A 15,114-nucleotide genomic window follows, 5' to 3' on the forward strand; every position below is an offset into this window, starting at 1 on the left:
TGTGTGCATATGTCCCTTGTCAGCTGAGGACATGCAACTGATGAAGTGGCCTCTAGTTGACAAGAGACTCTTCTTTCACATTTGATCTAACAGGCTGACACGGCCTACCCCTTTGGAACTCATCCCAAACAGATGTTCCGGAAAGCTACACTGCTTATTCTCTCCCGAGCTACTCTCCCACAGAGAAGCAGGCACACGTACTGCCGGAAGTTGAAGAGTGGTGTGGTGACCCAGCCCAAAACCTCTGGGACACGGCGCTGCTTGTTGGTCTCGGAAGAACTCCCGGGAGGCGGGATTGGAATGGCATAGAGCGTGGCTGTCAGGAGAGTCTCTCGCGGGAGGCGATTCACTTGGACCGGGAAGCAGATTCTGGAAGAAGTAGAAGCCAATGAGCAAGAACGACAGCTTGACATCCATTTCCCTTGAAGAAGCAACTATCTAATCAAACAACTTACACTACAGCACAGCCTTCACCACCCTGGTACCTTCCAGATGTATTGCACATGTACTTGCTGGGGCTACTGGGAGTTGCAGCCCCAAAACATCTGTAGGCCATCAGGCTGGAGAAGGCTATGCTGCTGCATGGTTAGTACACAAAGTCTTCGGGGGGGGGGGGGATTATGTGATGGTGGTTTCTATTTCACTGGTTCTGAGCAGACACTGAAAGACAGTGCCAAACGTCAACGGCTGAATCAGTGTCTTCCTGGTGTAAATCCAGCACTTGCTAACATTCGGCCACATAAGCCTTTGTTTCACCCTGTAGGAAGGTTGCTTATTTCAGCCAGCTTTGAGTTTGTGCTTCTTTCCTCCTTTCCCTCGCTTGCATTTGCATTCAAGGCCCAATTGCAAAAAATAAAAATAAAAATGCCAAGCATCCAAATGTATGACAAACACAATAAATCACTGCTCAGAATTGGATCCATGTGTGTGTGTGCATGCACACTCACACATACCGTACATAAATGAAACATACACAGAGAGCGCGCACTTGTGTAAATGTGTCATTCTGTTATCTCTTTTCCACAAGGAAACCTGTTTCTACTGCCTTAATCCTATAGCTATAGGGACGCCGGGCCTAGTGTGAAGCCATCAACATTCATTTTTGCGGTCTGGGTTTCAAAGATAAGCAACACTTCAAGGCTCTGAGGCAGGCAAGAGTGGGAACGTGGGAACAATGAAGCACAGTTTTAAGACACCAAACAATTGGATTTCAATGAATGTTATGTCCAACAAACTGAATCTCAAGGGATATTGTTTGGGGAGGGTGCGAAAAAATCCCAGGATTGCCCAGAGAAAGAAAATTACTATTAAGCCTGCTTTAAATCTGCAGTATAGCTCAGTCAGAAGAGCATGAGACTCTTAATCTCAGGGCCGTGGCTTCGAGCACCAGTGGGCAAAAGATTCCTGCATTGCAGGGTGTTGGACTAGATGACCCTTAGCGTCCATTCCAACTCTGCAATTCTATGATTCTATGTCCTATAGGAGCCTGAGTATCAGCATGTGGGGTCCTCATCTGGTTGGGCAAACCCCAATGCCTCAGAAGGGCCCACTGGTGCCCTAAGCCCCCTTTTAACCATCAGGGCGCCCACTGGAATAGGAAGGGACCCACCACTTTGCAGAGGACCTGCTCAAACTGCCCAACTTGCCCTACAGGCTTCGGCTGTAACAAATCCTCCTCCTGCTCTTTTCTCCTCCATCTCTAACTTTTCTCTAGTTGTGTGGCTTAGCCTATATGTGTTGCATTTCTGCATTTCATTTCTCCCCACAAAAATGCAGAAAGGAAGGAAAGTAGGATACACGTCCAGGACATACACAGCACAACCACCACCCAAGCTCATATTATTACAGTATTCCTCTGGAGAAGCTTCAGACTGTAGCTGCAGCCAAAGGAGAAATAGGTCATGTTGAAAGACTATCACTGCTCTAACGCTCAGCGTCTGAACCCCTGCTATGCAGCAATGGAAATTTGAAAGAAAAAAAAAAAGCACTGCATGACACATAAGCTTCTGGCTCAAGTCACTCCTGGCAAGAGAAAGAAGTAGGCTGGTCCTTCTCATGGAACAAAGGGAAAAGGCAAAAGATAGGCAGAGCCGAGGACTTCCCATCTTGAAGATCAGAGATACAGAAGGAAAAATTACAAAGTGGTGATCAGGGGTGATCATTGAGAAGCAGCAGTTCAGTGAAAGGATGGGAACTAAAAGGTAAAAAGGTAAAGGACCCCTGGACAGTTAAGTCCAGTCAAAGGCGACTATGGGGTGTGACACACATCTCGCTTTCAGGCCGAGGGAGCTAGTGTTTGTCCGCAGCTTTCTGGGTCATGTGGCCAGCAGGACTAAACCGCTTCTGGCGCAACGGGACACCGTGACGGAAGCCAGAGTGCACAGAAACACCGTTTACCTTCCCTATTTATCTACTTGCACTGGCATGCTTTCGAACTGCTAGGTTGGCAGGAGCTGGGACAGAGCAACAGGAGCTCACCCCGCCGTGGGGATTTGAACCGCCAACCTTCCGATTGGCAAGCCCAAGAGGCTCAGTGGTTTAGACCACATCCTACTGGATGAGAACTACACACCATGACACTACAAACATGTTCAGTGTTAGGGTGCAGACTTTCCTCCCTAGACATTGCATAGAATCATGAAGTTGAAAGGGCTCCCTCTCAGGTGATCTACTCCGACCCACTGTCGATGCTGGAAATCAGCTCCTACACATCTTGGATAGGTGGCCACCAAGCCTCTGCTTAAGAGCCTCTAATGAAGGAGATGCCACATCTTAAATATACTGATACGTATATCTATGACCAAGGGTATGTACCTGAGCCTGCAGGTATCTGTTATAGATTCCAAAAATTCATAACTTCAGAACCTGATGCCCTCCAGATGCTTTGGAATATAACTGCCACCAGACTCACCTCGAAGAGAGACACCTGGTTGAAGGAGGTTGTTCTAGCTCATCATAAAGGGCAGGACCTTTACAGCGAAGGCTCCCTTGTTTCTCCTCACAAATCACTATTTTAGCTTTACAGGTAGTAACTTGATTAGGATTACTCGGTGAAGTCCACAGCTGAACAGGGAGTTGAAGCAAGGTGACCCAACTTTAAAAATCCAAGCATCTGACTAGTGAACCACACAGGCTTGCCACTCTTCGAATGAGTGATATTGGTGCTCAAGCATGTTTGGAAGTCATACATTAATCACCCACAACTACCACTACTCTTAATAAAATACCTAAGGTTTTCTCGGTGCTGTATAAAGATTAGGAAAACACCTTCTTTCTAAAAGGATTCCCTTCAGATAACTGACATGCCCATTACTAAATTCTAAGGAAATGACACACTGCATGTGCTCAGAAATGCTTTATTAAACATTTCATATGCTCCAGGGTTGTGCTGTGGGGTTGTTGTTTTTTTAAAGCAGGATTTGGAGATACAGTGAGGGCGGCTTCGGAGGAAGCTGTGCAAGGACACCTCCGGTTGCAAGAGGGAGTGCAACTGCCCTGCATCGCCCATTTCCATCTGGAGCTTTCCTGGGAGGAGCTGGGGGAGGCACATGAACACTAACCTTGTCCAAGGGGGTTTCCCCTTTCTATTCAGCCATCTTAACAGGAAGGACCACCAGTTAGTCCCCTGAGCCGATCCCGTAGGGTTAGCAAAGCTGGGGCGTGTGCCAGATCAGCGCGGCCCGATACCCGCCCAGAGGCAGTCCAAGGGTGCTGCACATGCCTGAAAGCCCTTTGTGCAGCTGTCTAAGGGCCAGCAGGAAAACTGCTACATGGCGGGCTCCTCATTTGGGCTGTTCCCATCCTGGGGCTTATCCACTGAATAAAGCACTCACACTGAGCGGAGCTGAGGCAACACTCTCCATGTAGCTTCACTGTGCGTCCTTCTGCAGGACAGGCAGCTTCTAAAATTATCTATTTCCCACCTCCACCCCCATCTCCTCTTGCTGGCCTAGAAAAAATGTCAAATCTTACTGGACCTCAGTGGAGAGGGGGGTGGCTGCTGCCCAGGCTATTTTAGGATCAAGTTCCCTTCCCCTTCAGCAACTGCACAGTGTACAGCAACAAGGTCTTGGAGATGACACCCCCTCCCACTCCTCTGCAATCCAACACCCATCGGAAGTTATTTTGCCAGGTTCTCAGATTCAAACTTCTGCCTGTGGGAGAGAATTGTCCAGGCATGCAGGGCCGATTCGGTGGAGTCACAAAAGCAGTGAGGGACCGAGTCACGCTTTACACAGCAGACGAGCTGGCTGCTTTCCCACTATCTGTCTCCCCAGGAAGCTCCCGTGAAGATCGAAGAGGAGACCCAGTGGACATGCGCCAGGCAGCCAGAGGCAATCCTAGTTCCCTGGCATGTGCCTGTCGCTTGTCCCTTTGTTGCATTATGGACTTGCATCTCTCCTCTTCAGACATTACGGCATTTGCCAGGAGATGCACCTTGGAAAACCAGCACTGTAAGATGGGAAGGCCAAACTACACATACACAACCACACGGAGTGGTAGCCCTGCTTTATTGCTGATAGCTGCTGCATGCTTTTTAGGGATCACTGTTTTACATTACTAATTTATAATACACATGTTGCTTTACAGCAGGGATGGGGGACCTGTGGGCCATACCCCACTCCATTCTCTCTCTCTCTCTCCCTCTCTCTCTCTCTCTCCCCCCCCCCTTCTTCCTCATGGGGCTTGAAGCCTTGTGGGGTGGGGTAGGCTGATGTAGAGCAGAGAAATTAAAAGTAAGCAATAGATTAAGAACCCCCTTCACCCTACACTGCTTCTTCAACTCTGTAGATTGAAACTGGGACTTTTTTCCTGCAAAGCTATGTAGCTACAAGCAGGGGAGAGTTAATTCTCATCCACCTCCTTTATCAACTTGCATTAAAAACACATGAGATCGCCCTTCTCCAGCCGCTCTCCCACCCTTTCCTTTATACCCTTCTCAACACAGACAGGGGAGGGCAGGTGGGGAGGTGCCTTACTGCTGGTCCCAGATGATGAGATGGAAGAGGTACTTGTACACATGAGCTTTTCGGGTCTGCAAGGGGCTGCAGAGCTCTTTGCCACCATGGCTGAGTGAGCAGGAGAGATAGAAATCTTCATAGCTGTTTAAAAAAAGGGGGGGGAGGAGAGATGGGTAAATTGTTGTTATCTCACAGAGCAGAAAGAAAAGGCCTTGATCCCCCAAAGACTGGAGGCAGGGGCTGAGAGGAAGCAGCCTGCTACAATTCTTAGCTGCAGTCGAATAGCAAACAGGAGGAACACATGAAATAAATACTTTGACTTGATTTATTTCAAACTCAGCAGCTGAGTCACTGGTGAGAATCTGTTTTAATCCCAAGCTTGGAACAGCCCCACCTAGTCCTCCCCTGCTCCCCCCAGCCCTCACACAAAGGAGAATGAATGAATGGCAGGCAATCCCCAGATGGTTCAAGTCTGGTCGATAGGCACAAATCTTGTCCATTCGATTGGAGGCATCCTGACTTGGTAGATGACCCCCAACTACGAAACTTCTCGTCCGCCCCTTGAGACTCATCAAGGCCAGAAGCCTTGCTAGGTCTTTTATTTCAGCTCAGTTTTGAGGGGCTGGGGAGAGAGACTGGGACAGGGTTACAATCTGTGCTGCTTTGTTTGTTCCAGCAGCATTTTTACAGGAAATTTTATGTTTGCATTTCAGTCTACAGTTAACCACCTTTGAGCCTTGGGGTTGGAAAGAGCCTTGGGGGATATTCAAAACATAAACACATTTTCCCACGAACCCCCTTGATGCAATCCTTGAATCCTCAATACCCTATTCAGTATCGCAACTACAATATTCACATGTTCTTTCCCCTGTTTACCTCCACTCCCCTTTCCTTCCTCTGCTGTTATTCTGGCGTTGCTTCCTAGATTGTATACCACTTGGGGCAGGGACCTTTTATAACACCACATGTTATAAAACAATAGTCAATATGTACATTACCAAGTGTAATGCTTGTTTCCCGCATGCCAGGAATATTCTTGCTCCTGCTACATTGCACAGGTATAAAATATGCCCAGACAGACATAAGGCAAAAATACTGGTATTTTAACCCACTGTTCAAAATACTGTCAGCTTCACTTACATAGCTCACTAATATGCTTGAGGGAAATGGTTGAATTATTTATTGTTTTTATTCCACCATTCCAGGGCAGTCTTCAAAAAGAACAGTCATTAAAAAGTTAATATACTAAAATGAAACAATGGCTAATTAATAACTTCCTCTTCTATGTTTCTGCCACAACAGAAATCATTAGATTTCTATACACCTATACATTTATCAGCTTAGAGTCATCCCCCTCCATCCGCAGACTGATTCTAGGCACTTCCTCCCTGACAACAAGCAGCAATAGGGCTACGAAAAGAGGGTTGTGCCAACCATGTTCTTCTTAAAACTCTGGTCATAAGAAAAGCTTGCTGGACCAGGCCAGAGGCCTATCTAGCTTAGCATCCTGTTCTCACGGTGGTCCACCAGAAGCCCAAGGGAAGTCTGCAAACAGGACCCAATTGCAGCAGCACTCTCTCCACCTACGATTTCCAGCATCTGGTATTCAGAGTCACACCGCCTCTGACAGCAGAGGTAGAAAACAGCTACTGTGGTTAGTAGCCATCAACAGTCTACCCTCCAAGGTCGCAGGCAGGGTTGCAATTTCAAGCCAGATGATTTCTTAACCCTGACTTAGCTCTCACAAACCGGACCCAAATTTGAGCAGAAACCCTTTTGTCTGCTCAATGGCAGAACTCAATCCATTTCCAGCTGTTGACTGAGGGAGAGGGGACTAGAAGGTGGCAGTTGCCACACACACACACACACACACACACCCCAACAAGCCAAGCCTAGAGTCTTTTCCTCAGGCTGCGCTCTTTTCAGAGACACTCTCCCAACTTCCTTCCCAGACCAGCTGGATTGACATACGCCACGGAGAATGCCATCACATGGCGCTCTTGTCAGAAGGACCGGCCATGTGACAGGTGCCAAGCGATGATGCAGGGAGGGCTGCGGGGCAACGAAGGTCAAGACAGGCCTGGATTTCCCAGGCTACTGTCTTTGTTCAGAGTCACTCATTGGAATACATTAAGGATGGTACAAAGGCAAGAGGTCCCTGGAGGGGCGGCGGCTAATGTTGCCATCACTTCCCCAACCCCGACCCCCCCCCCCCGACTTGCATGTGTCTGCTGCTGGGGATGTGGATTACCAAGGGGCACCTCCCAGGCACTGCCTCCATGCCTTTGGAGAAACACAAACACACAAGCAAAAGGCTGCTTACAAAGGAATGTCCCCTCCCTGCCCAGACTTCCTATTGTCCCTATATCCATTAAGCGATTCCCTTCCACTCTGTCATTGGCTGAAGGGGCAAGAGCCCAGGCTGAGAAGCAGCCATCTGTCACTGTCTGTAGGACCAAGCCAGGGAGGCGGGGTGCCGAGACCAAAGGATTCTCCCAGAGCATTCCAGGGAGCCTCCAAAAATAGCCCTGAACAGGAGTCAGAATGCTGCTTAGCCAGATCAGCCAACTCCCTTATATGCAAGCTTTCCTCTAGTCTTCTGACCTCAGCTAGCCAGCCTCATTCTTCCGAGGGGAAAGGTGTGTTGAGTACAAAATGTTGTGTTTGCTTAAATCCCTACCAGCCTGATTTCTAAGAACTTGTCAGAATTGGGGGAGCAAGGGGCCGGGAATAGGCGACACTGAATCCATGAAGCTGATCTTACAGCAACTTGGATTTAAATGGCAAATTGGTTTCATTTAGCCAGTAAAGGTTGAAACAATTTCTCCCCACTGATGGTGACCTCAGGCAGCCAAACGGAATCTGAAATATAACCAGGAAGTCATGAAATGGTTAAGATAAACAGCATGGCTGTGTTCACACGTAATGCTGAGCCCAAGCCATGACTTAGCATGAATGTGTGAGCTCCCACGGAGGACAGGGCAGTTGCTTTGCTCTTTGCTTGTCTTTTTAGCTCAAAAAGTTGGAATTCTTGATGAATAGATGCAGGAAATAATGGAGTAACAAGAACTCAGGCCACAGTAATGGTTTGATTAATTTCAGTTTTACAAATGTAAAACTGAAATTAATCAAACCATTACTGTGGCCTGAGTTCTTGTTACTCCATTATTTCCTGTGTCTTTTTAGCTCAGCAGCTAAGCCAAGGTTTGGTTTAGTGTGTTGTCATAGTCAAAGCTCTCTCCTCTTTAACCACGTGCTGTAAAGCTTAACCACAATCTCAGGTTCCAATGACACACTAAGCCAGACATTGGTTTAGCTGCCGTGCCATGCTACGTGAAAAGGACTATGGAAGAGCAAAACAGCCGAAATTTCCTCCCTAGGAGCCAACACAGCTTCACTTTCCCATCATAGCTTGGCTTACTGTGATGTGTGAACCTCCCAGGTCGATACGTATTTCTGACCAGGGTGACACAAAGGATCCAAAGGATAATAACCACCTGTGTGCTGTGGAAGCAGAAACTTCAGGGATATCTGTGTATAAATCAGGAAAATGGGAGTTGCACCTTTGCACAGCTCTACGGTCCTGATCCAAATATGTATAATGCCCCCACTATGGCTGCTATGTATGTACACACACTTGACCCCAAGATCTAACACAAAGATGTTGCTGCTTACCTTGCTGCCCAGGTTATGGGTATGCGGTGAGTGGCATAGACGGTGAAGGAGAGGGGGCAGGAGAGAAGCCGGGCCTCTTGGGAGAGGCAATGTTTTCGGTTTCCATGAATTGCGGTCTGGAAGTCGGCATTGAATGTGTTGCAGTAGAGCCCCACCAGATCCAAGATGGAGGCCGTCAAAGCTTCCACAACCTTCTCTGTAAGGGGAGGGGAGGGGGAGAAATTGACAGAAGCACTTTGAAAACTCACAAATACGCCCCCACAGAGCAAATATGCTTGGCAGACGCTCTGACAACAGGAAGGCGTGCCAGGTTCCAACCTTCAAAGTTGCTAACCCTTTCTGAAAATTCCTTATGATTCCTATAGTTCCCTCTCTGCAGGGCTGTCATAGTCTGCAGCTTTTCCAAAAAGAAACCAGCATTCAGCACCAAGAAAAGCCCTGTGTGGGTTATACATATTAAGATAGCTGCATAAATTTGCTTATTTTTCATAATTTACTCTGCTTCTATTAATCTGAAGTGAGCAAGCAGCTATTAGGGAAGTTTTTAATGTTTGAAGTTCTATTGTTTTTAGTGTTCTGTTGGGAGCTGCCCAGAGTGGCTGAGGAAACCCAGCCAGATGGGCAGGGTATAAATAAAATAATAATAGTAGTAGTAGTAGTTGTTGTTGTTGTTGTAGGGTATAAATAATAAAATAGTAGTAGTAGTAGTTGCTGTTGTTGTTATTGCAAGGCATTGACACCCTGCCTCCTGGTCATCATAAAATCCTGCTCAGCCTACCCATAGGCTTCTACACGACTGCATCCATCCATCCATGACTCCCTTTGCAGCTACACTGGCAAGAGATTTGCTTTTTTAAAAAGACTGCTTAATTACCATAATTTATACAGGTTACTGAAATTGGTTTTTCTTGCAGCAGAATTTGCATTAACTTGGCAAATAGTATGGGTGTATATGTGTTTGTGACATTTCATTTTAATAACATTCCTTTTTTTTTACTTTGTGCCACCTTAATAATGCATTTAGACTGAAATACAAATCTAAATAATAAACTATAAATTATACCTACATGTATATAAATGATTATAAACAAACATTTATAAAGCTCAGGTGTACAACTGGCAGGGCTACAGGCACTGCAGATGCAGTCAGCATGCATCACTTTGTAGCTCCTACACAAATTACTTAATCTCACTTCTATCCTAAAGTTACAGTAATTCCTTTACTCCTGAAGTTCCTTCGTCTCCATTAAGATAGGGATACCAGAAGACAAGCACAGATAAAAGAATTTCAGATTTGGAAAGGATCTTGGGGGGTCATCTACAGGTACAGGCCCCTTTCCTCTTCTCGGGACAAAACCCAAAAGCTACCATTTGCCACACAGACCAAAACATACATGTCTCTACACTAGGGGCCAAAATTGTGGAAACATTTTGGAAAAAGTTTATTTCTGAGGTCTGATGACTCATAACACCACTTTCCTTTGGAGTAATGCCATAAAATTATGTATCAGTGGAAAGATAATTTAATGAAGAGTGCAATGCAACAAAATTCATCCAATTATCTGTATTCTATCAAAAGTTATAGCCAAATATATGGTTTTGCCTTGTGTTGCAAACAGCAGCTTGCCAGTGGGTGGGTGAGGATCATTTTCCATTGGCAGAACGGCTTGGAAGGATGTCTCTCATGGTCTAAAGGGTCCTACACCTCCTTTCAACTTCTTCTTTTTTAAATCACTGCAGAGGTTCCTGTTCAAGGATCTCCGACATTATGTGTTCTTTGACCCCAAAGCACAATCCCTCAAGGTCTTTAGTGCAGTTGGGGCTTCAATATTTTTGAAAAATGGATCTGAATTTTCATTATTACTAGGAAACCACCCAGTTCTGAAAAGTCTAGATAATGGCATACCAACTCTATGGACTCAAGATGTCTAAGCTGGGGATTCAAAGGGCTAATAATGATGATGATAATGATGATGGTAATTTGTTCATAAATAACAGTATGCAATAATTGGAAAAGTGCTCTTGGGAGGCAGTGGAAAGTAAAAAGTCTTCAGAATTCAATAGCGACAACAGGAGAAGCAAAATTATTACCTCTGTTTTCCCTCATGGCCAAAACCTTTGGATCCTGCTCAGGAAAGAGAAACCAGAAGAGAAATATTTTATGAAAATCAGACTGAAAGGCAAGCAACTCTGAGCAAACACTTTATATAACATATATCAATGTGTTTCCACTCCCAGCAGTTCAAGCCCGTCCAACTGTGGGAATAGCAGCTACATTTTCCCAGGTTTGGGGAAAATTCTAACCAGTTTATTGCTTTATTGTAAAATGTGTGTTCCTTGCTTCTGTCCAGAAGCTAAAAAATGGACTTATGAACAAAAACATTTTAAAAGCCACCAATAAAATAAAATTCCAGAAGATACACACAAAGCCCTCTTAAATAAAGAGAAATTCAAGTTCTATTATTTTTAAAAAATATAAATCAAACTGATTGAAAATCCATCCACGTAATTAAAAACCTTTCTGAAAAGGGAAAATCTCTGAATGTTCTCTGAACGCAAAGAACAAAGGACCTAGGGAGTTCCAAATAGCTGATCCACTGCTGAAAAGGCTCTACCTATTGCCGCAACGGAAAGCACTTAAGGCAGATCCAGCTCCTGAGAATGTATTGGAAAAGGGCATTTTAAAATATGCACTCCATATTGAACACAGAAAGGTTATCAGCAGCAAAACTGTCCAAGGTCAAATTAACATGCAAGGTTTAAATCAGGTGTTCTCAAAGTTAGTGCACAGTGTGAATGCAAAAACTTTACACTGGCTAGAATTCACACCTGAATTTTTGTCCACAGCTATCTTGCCTTAACAGTATTAAAAAAGAGAATCTCAAATGTGCTTTTTAGTGTCAAGTGTGAAAACTAAGTTGTCACAAGGGCACTTTTTGTCCTTTCTCAGCTACATCTTTTCAGACAATGGAAAAAATCTGTTAAAATAAATCTACTCTCCTCTTTCTCTCCTATTTAGCTTAGGCACTCAGATTAAATATTGCTGCTTCCTGACACCAACTCCTGCTTCTTACCTTCTGGATTTTGGGCTGCATGCGAGATGGACAGGGTGGCAGTTGATTCAGGGCTGCTGTGATCTCCTGGGACTCCACAGCAGCCAGAGCATTGCAAATGGCCATGACAGACTGGATCACTCGTTCTGCATTCACTTGGACGTCTCCCTGGATGAAGAATTAAAAGTCTCATGTCTCAAGGTAATAGCACATAGAGCAAAACACAACGTGCCACCTCAAAGAGTTGTGCGTATAGCCAGCATCTAGGGCATGGCGTGGGAATCAGCAGCCGTCAAACTGTTGCTAGACTACAACTTCCATCATCCCTGACCACTGGCCATGTTTGCTGGATGTGATCGGAGTTGCAGCCCTGCATCTGGAGGGCACTGGTGCCCCACCCCTGATCTAGGGTGAATGAGAGTAGCAACCCCGCCATAAATTTACTTCATTTATGTACCTTTTCCTTAACTGCCTTATCACTAAACCTGGCTTCCCTGGACATAAACTAGGTGATTATTCTGCAGTAAAATCCCAGTACCTTGTGTGAGTTTGACCAAAGGGAACATAAAGAGGAGCCTACCAACTCCAGCAGATCTTAAGAGAGCTGCTCAACAAAGCACAAAAGAGCTTGCTCATGCTCCTTTTACCCCAAACTCAACCAATGTCATAAAAGTGGAAGGCACATGGGTCTTTTTCATCATCAATTCCATATCGTGGCCACCAGCTCTGTGTCTTAAGATTGGCTTTCAACATAATAGGATTTGGAGAAATAAAGCAGCTACTCTGTTGTGTTCAAGCATGTCCTAATGCACTGGTGCAAGTCATTTGTTGTTGTTCAGTCGTTCAGTCGTGTCCGACTCTTCGTGACCCCATGGACCAGAGCACGCCAGGCACGCCTATCCTTCACTGCCTCCCGCAGTTTGGCCAAACTCGTGTTAGTAGCTTCGAGAACACTGTCCAACCATCTCATCCTCTGTCGTCATAGGACCTTGGAATTCCGTCCCAAAGTCCTGCGTTGATGAAACTACCGTCCTAATGTCAACACCAAGTTTCCTGGAACCCATGAAAACCATTTGATATTACCAGCTCCTTCCACCAACATAATTTCAGCCTGGGTACCTCAGAATATATAGGTAAAATTGCCACTAAGGGGCACTGTTGCTTGTTGCACATGAAGCTCTATAGACAATCCATTGGATTGATAAGACTCTGCAGTATATGGTTTGCAGGGGCAAAAGAATCAACAGTCAGCTCTATAGAGGATGTAGAAGAAAGGACCTACAGTTTTCCAACTTCACAGCATATAACTTTTTATTGTTTTCATTTGGAAGGAAGGATGCTATGCTGACAACAGCTCTAGCAAAAGCTTATGGGGTTAGGGCCAGAAAGAGGAGCCCGGCTGGATCAGCATCCTGTTGTCACAGTGACCAAACAAACACCAATGGGAAGCTTGCAAGCAGGATGTGAGACGGCAGCAACCATCTCTCCCTTGTTATGCCCAGCAATTGGTATTCAGCCTCTGACACTGTAGGTCAGGGGTCACCAACCTAAGGCCCATGGGCCGGAAGCAGCCCGCGGAGGTCGCTTAACCGGCCCCCTGAGCTGCCCCCGAACTGAGCTGCCTGCTTGCGCGCTGCGTTAAATCAGCACAGCGCAATGCGAGGACTCACTTCCACGGCACCAGAAATTGCGGGCGTGCGTGCAATCTGGCCCACAGAGGGCTCTCCACGGGACCGATCCGGCCTAGGCAAGATAAACCTTGCCGCCCCCTGCTGTAGGTAGTACATACAAAGACATACATTTCCATACAAATGTGCAGGAAGGGAGAAATAATGTAGGACCACGGGCCGGGGGGGGGGGACAAAATCTTCAGAGAGTAGTAATCTAGCTACTGGAACCTAGAAAGCTTTTCCTTTTTCCTGCTCAAAAACCACAGGATCAAGTAACTTGTTCATTTCTCAAATGTGGTATTTTCAGAATCCATCACACACCTCGAGATTACATACTAGTGAACTACATTCCATTCAGCTGAGATTTCCTAGATAGCCTTGTTATGACTCACCTCTTGAAAGGAGGAGAATGGTTTCTTTCTCACACTCACTCTCTCTCTCACACACATACTTTCTGCCCCCAGTCATGGCGATCTGACTGTAAGAGGGTGCTTTCACATATAGGGACCAAACTAGCTCTTGTTCCAATCAGTTTGCTAAAAAGCCCGTCACCTTCATCACTAGCAAGGACCAGACAGTCACACAAGAGAGATGTCTAAAGCCAATTCTAGCTGCTCAGTTGAATATATTATCGTTCCTGCACTCTCAGCTAGAGTTCACAAAGCTAGGCTAGGACTTGAATTCACTATCCCTGATAACTTTTTGGAATTATAAAGTGCTGGCAACCTCAGTGTTGGCAATTTAGAAGGTTGTCAAAGCCTCCTGCTTACCCCTCTCCTTTCGCTAAATTCACTACTCCCAAGATCTAAAACACACATTCTAATCTCTACATTAAGTGCTTGATAATGTAGAGGTTTCAAAATGGGGGGGGGGGAACAACCTGTATGAATCGCTTTACCGCCATGAGAAATTTAACCTTCACAACGTCTTGGGTTTCTTTTTTGTCTACCTTCACAAGTATGTTTTTGACTGTATTTATCGCAAGGGAAGGGAAACTGAAACAAACAGTAGATAGGAACTTGCTGTTAAAAGCTGCTGACAATTTCAAGATTAGAACCTGGGGATCACTTCACTGCACCCAGTTTGTTTTCTGCTCTGATAGCAAACGCTGCTATGCAGATCCGCCTCTTGGCTGTAGTCCCAAGCACACTTGTGGCTGGCAGCCCTCACCTTACGCTGGGAAATTTGACTCTCATGAAGGATTCAAGATTGGAATGAGGAAGAGGAGAAGCAAGCAAGCAAGCAAGCAAGCAGTGGACTGTCAGACAACATGGGAGAAGCAAGGTTCAGGGCATTTATTTTATAAGGCAAACTTCACTCTAGCGAAAACAGTAAAAAAACAAAGTAGCACCTTATCAGCTTGAAGCAGGAAATGAAACAATGTGAGCAACATAGTGAAATGGGAAGGGCCTGGAGGAAACTGCAGCTTCGAAAAATACTTGCATTGTCATTTAACCCTAGCCTATGTTTTCACAAATACTTTATGTCATACAATGGTCTGTTATATTTGGCATCTTCAAACGTACCTGTGATGCCCATACCAGATGCTATATTGCAGTAGTAACCAGCAGGGCAGCAATGCTGATCTGGCTTCCCTACGCCATATGCCCCCCCCTTACCAAGAGGGAGAGGGGGTAAGGTGGCAGGGAGCTTGGCAAGTGTGGGCACAGTGCCAGAAACATCGGATTGGCTCCATTGCTGCGCCCTCACCATGCCAAGCCTCCCTTTTGTTAACCGGCAGTGGCAGGAGCCTTT

The 15,114-nt window shown here is 45.8% G+C and overlaps 1 protein-coding gene across 3 annotated transcripts in view; it reads right to left on the minus strand.

The window, feature by feature from the left end:
* PIK3C2B (phosphatidylinositol-4-phosphate 3-kinase catalytic subunit type 2 beta) overlaps nt 1-15,114 on the minus strand; it is a 95,680-nt gene that overhangs the window by 30,230 nt on the left and 50,336 nt on the right. For all 3 annotated transcript variants that reach the window (XM_033152774.1, XM_033152773.1, XM_033152775.1), the window contains 5 exons: nt 11,711-11,857; nt 10,728-10,761; nt 8,637-8,832; nt 4,980-5,102; nt 202-369 (listed from right to left, as the gene is read on the minus strand). In XM_033152774.1, coding sequence (XP_033008665.1) covers nt 202-369; nt 4,980-5,102; nt 8,637-8,832; nt 10,728-10,761; nt 11,711-11,857 — 668 coding nt within the window. The remainder of the gene's footprint in view (nt 1-201; nt 370-4,979; nt 5,103-8,636; nt 8,833-10,727; nt 10,762-11,710; nt 11,858-15,114) is intronic.

This window comes from Lacerta agilis, chromosome 6 (assembly GCF_009819535.1).
Source record: "Lacerta agilis isolate rLacAgi1 chromosome 6, rLacAgi1.pri, whole genome shotgun sequence".
NCBI lineage: Eukaryota > Metazoa > Chordata > Lepidosauria > Squamata > Lacertidae > Lacerta > Lacerta agilis.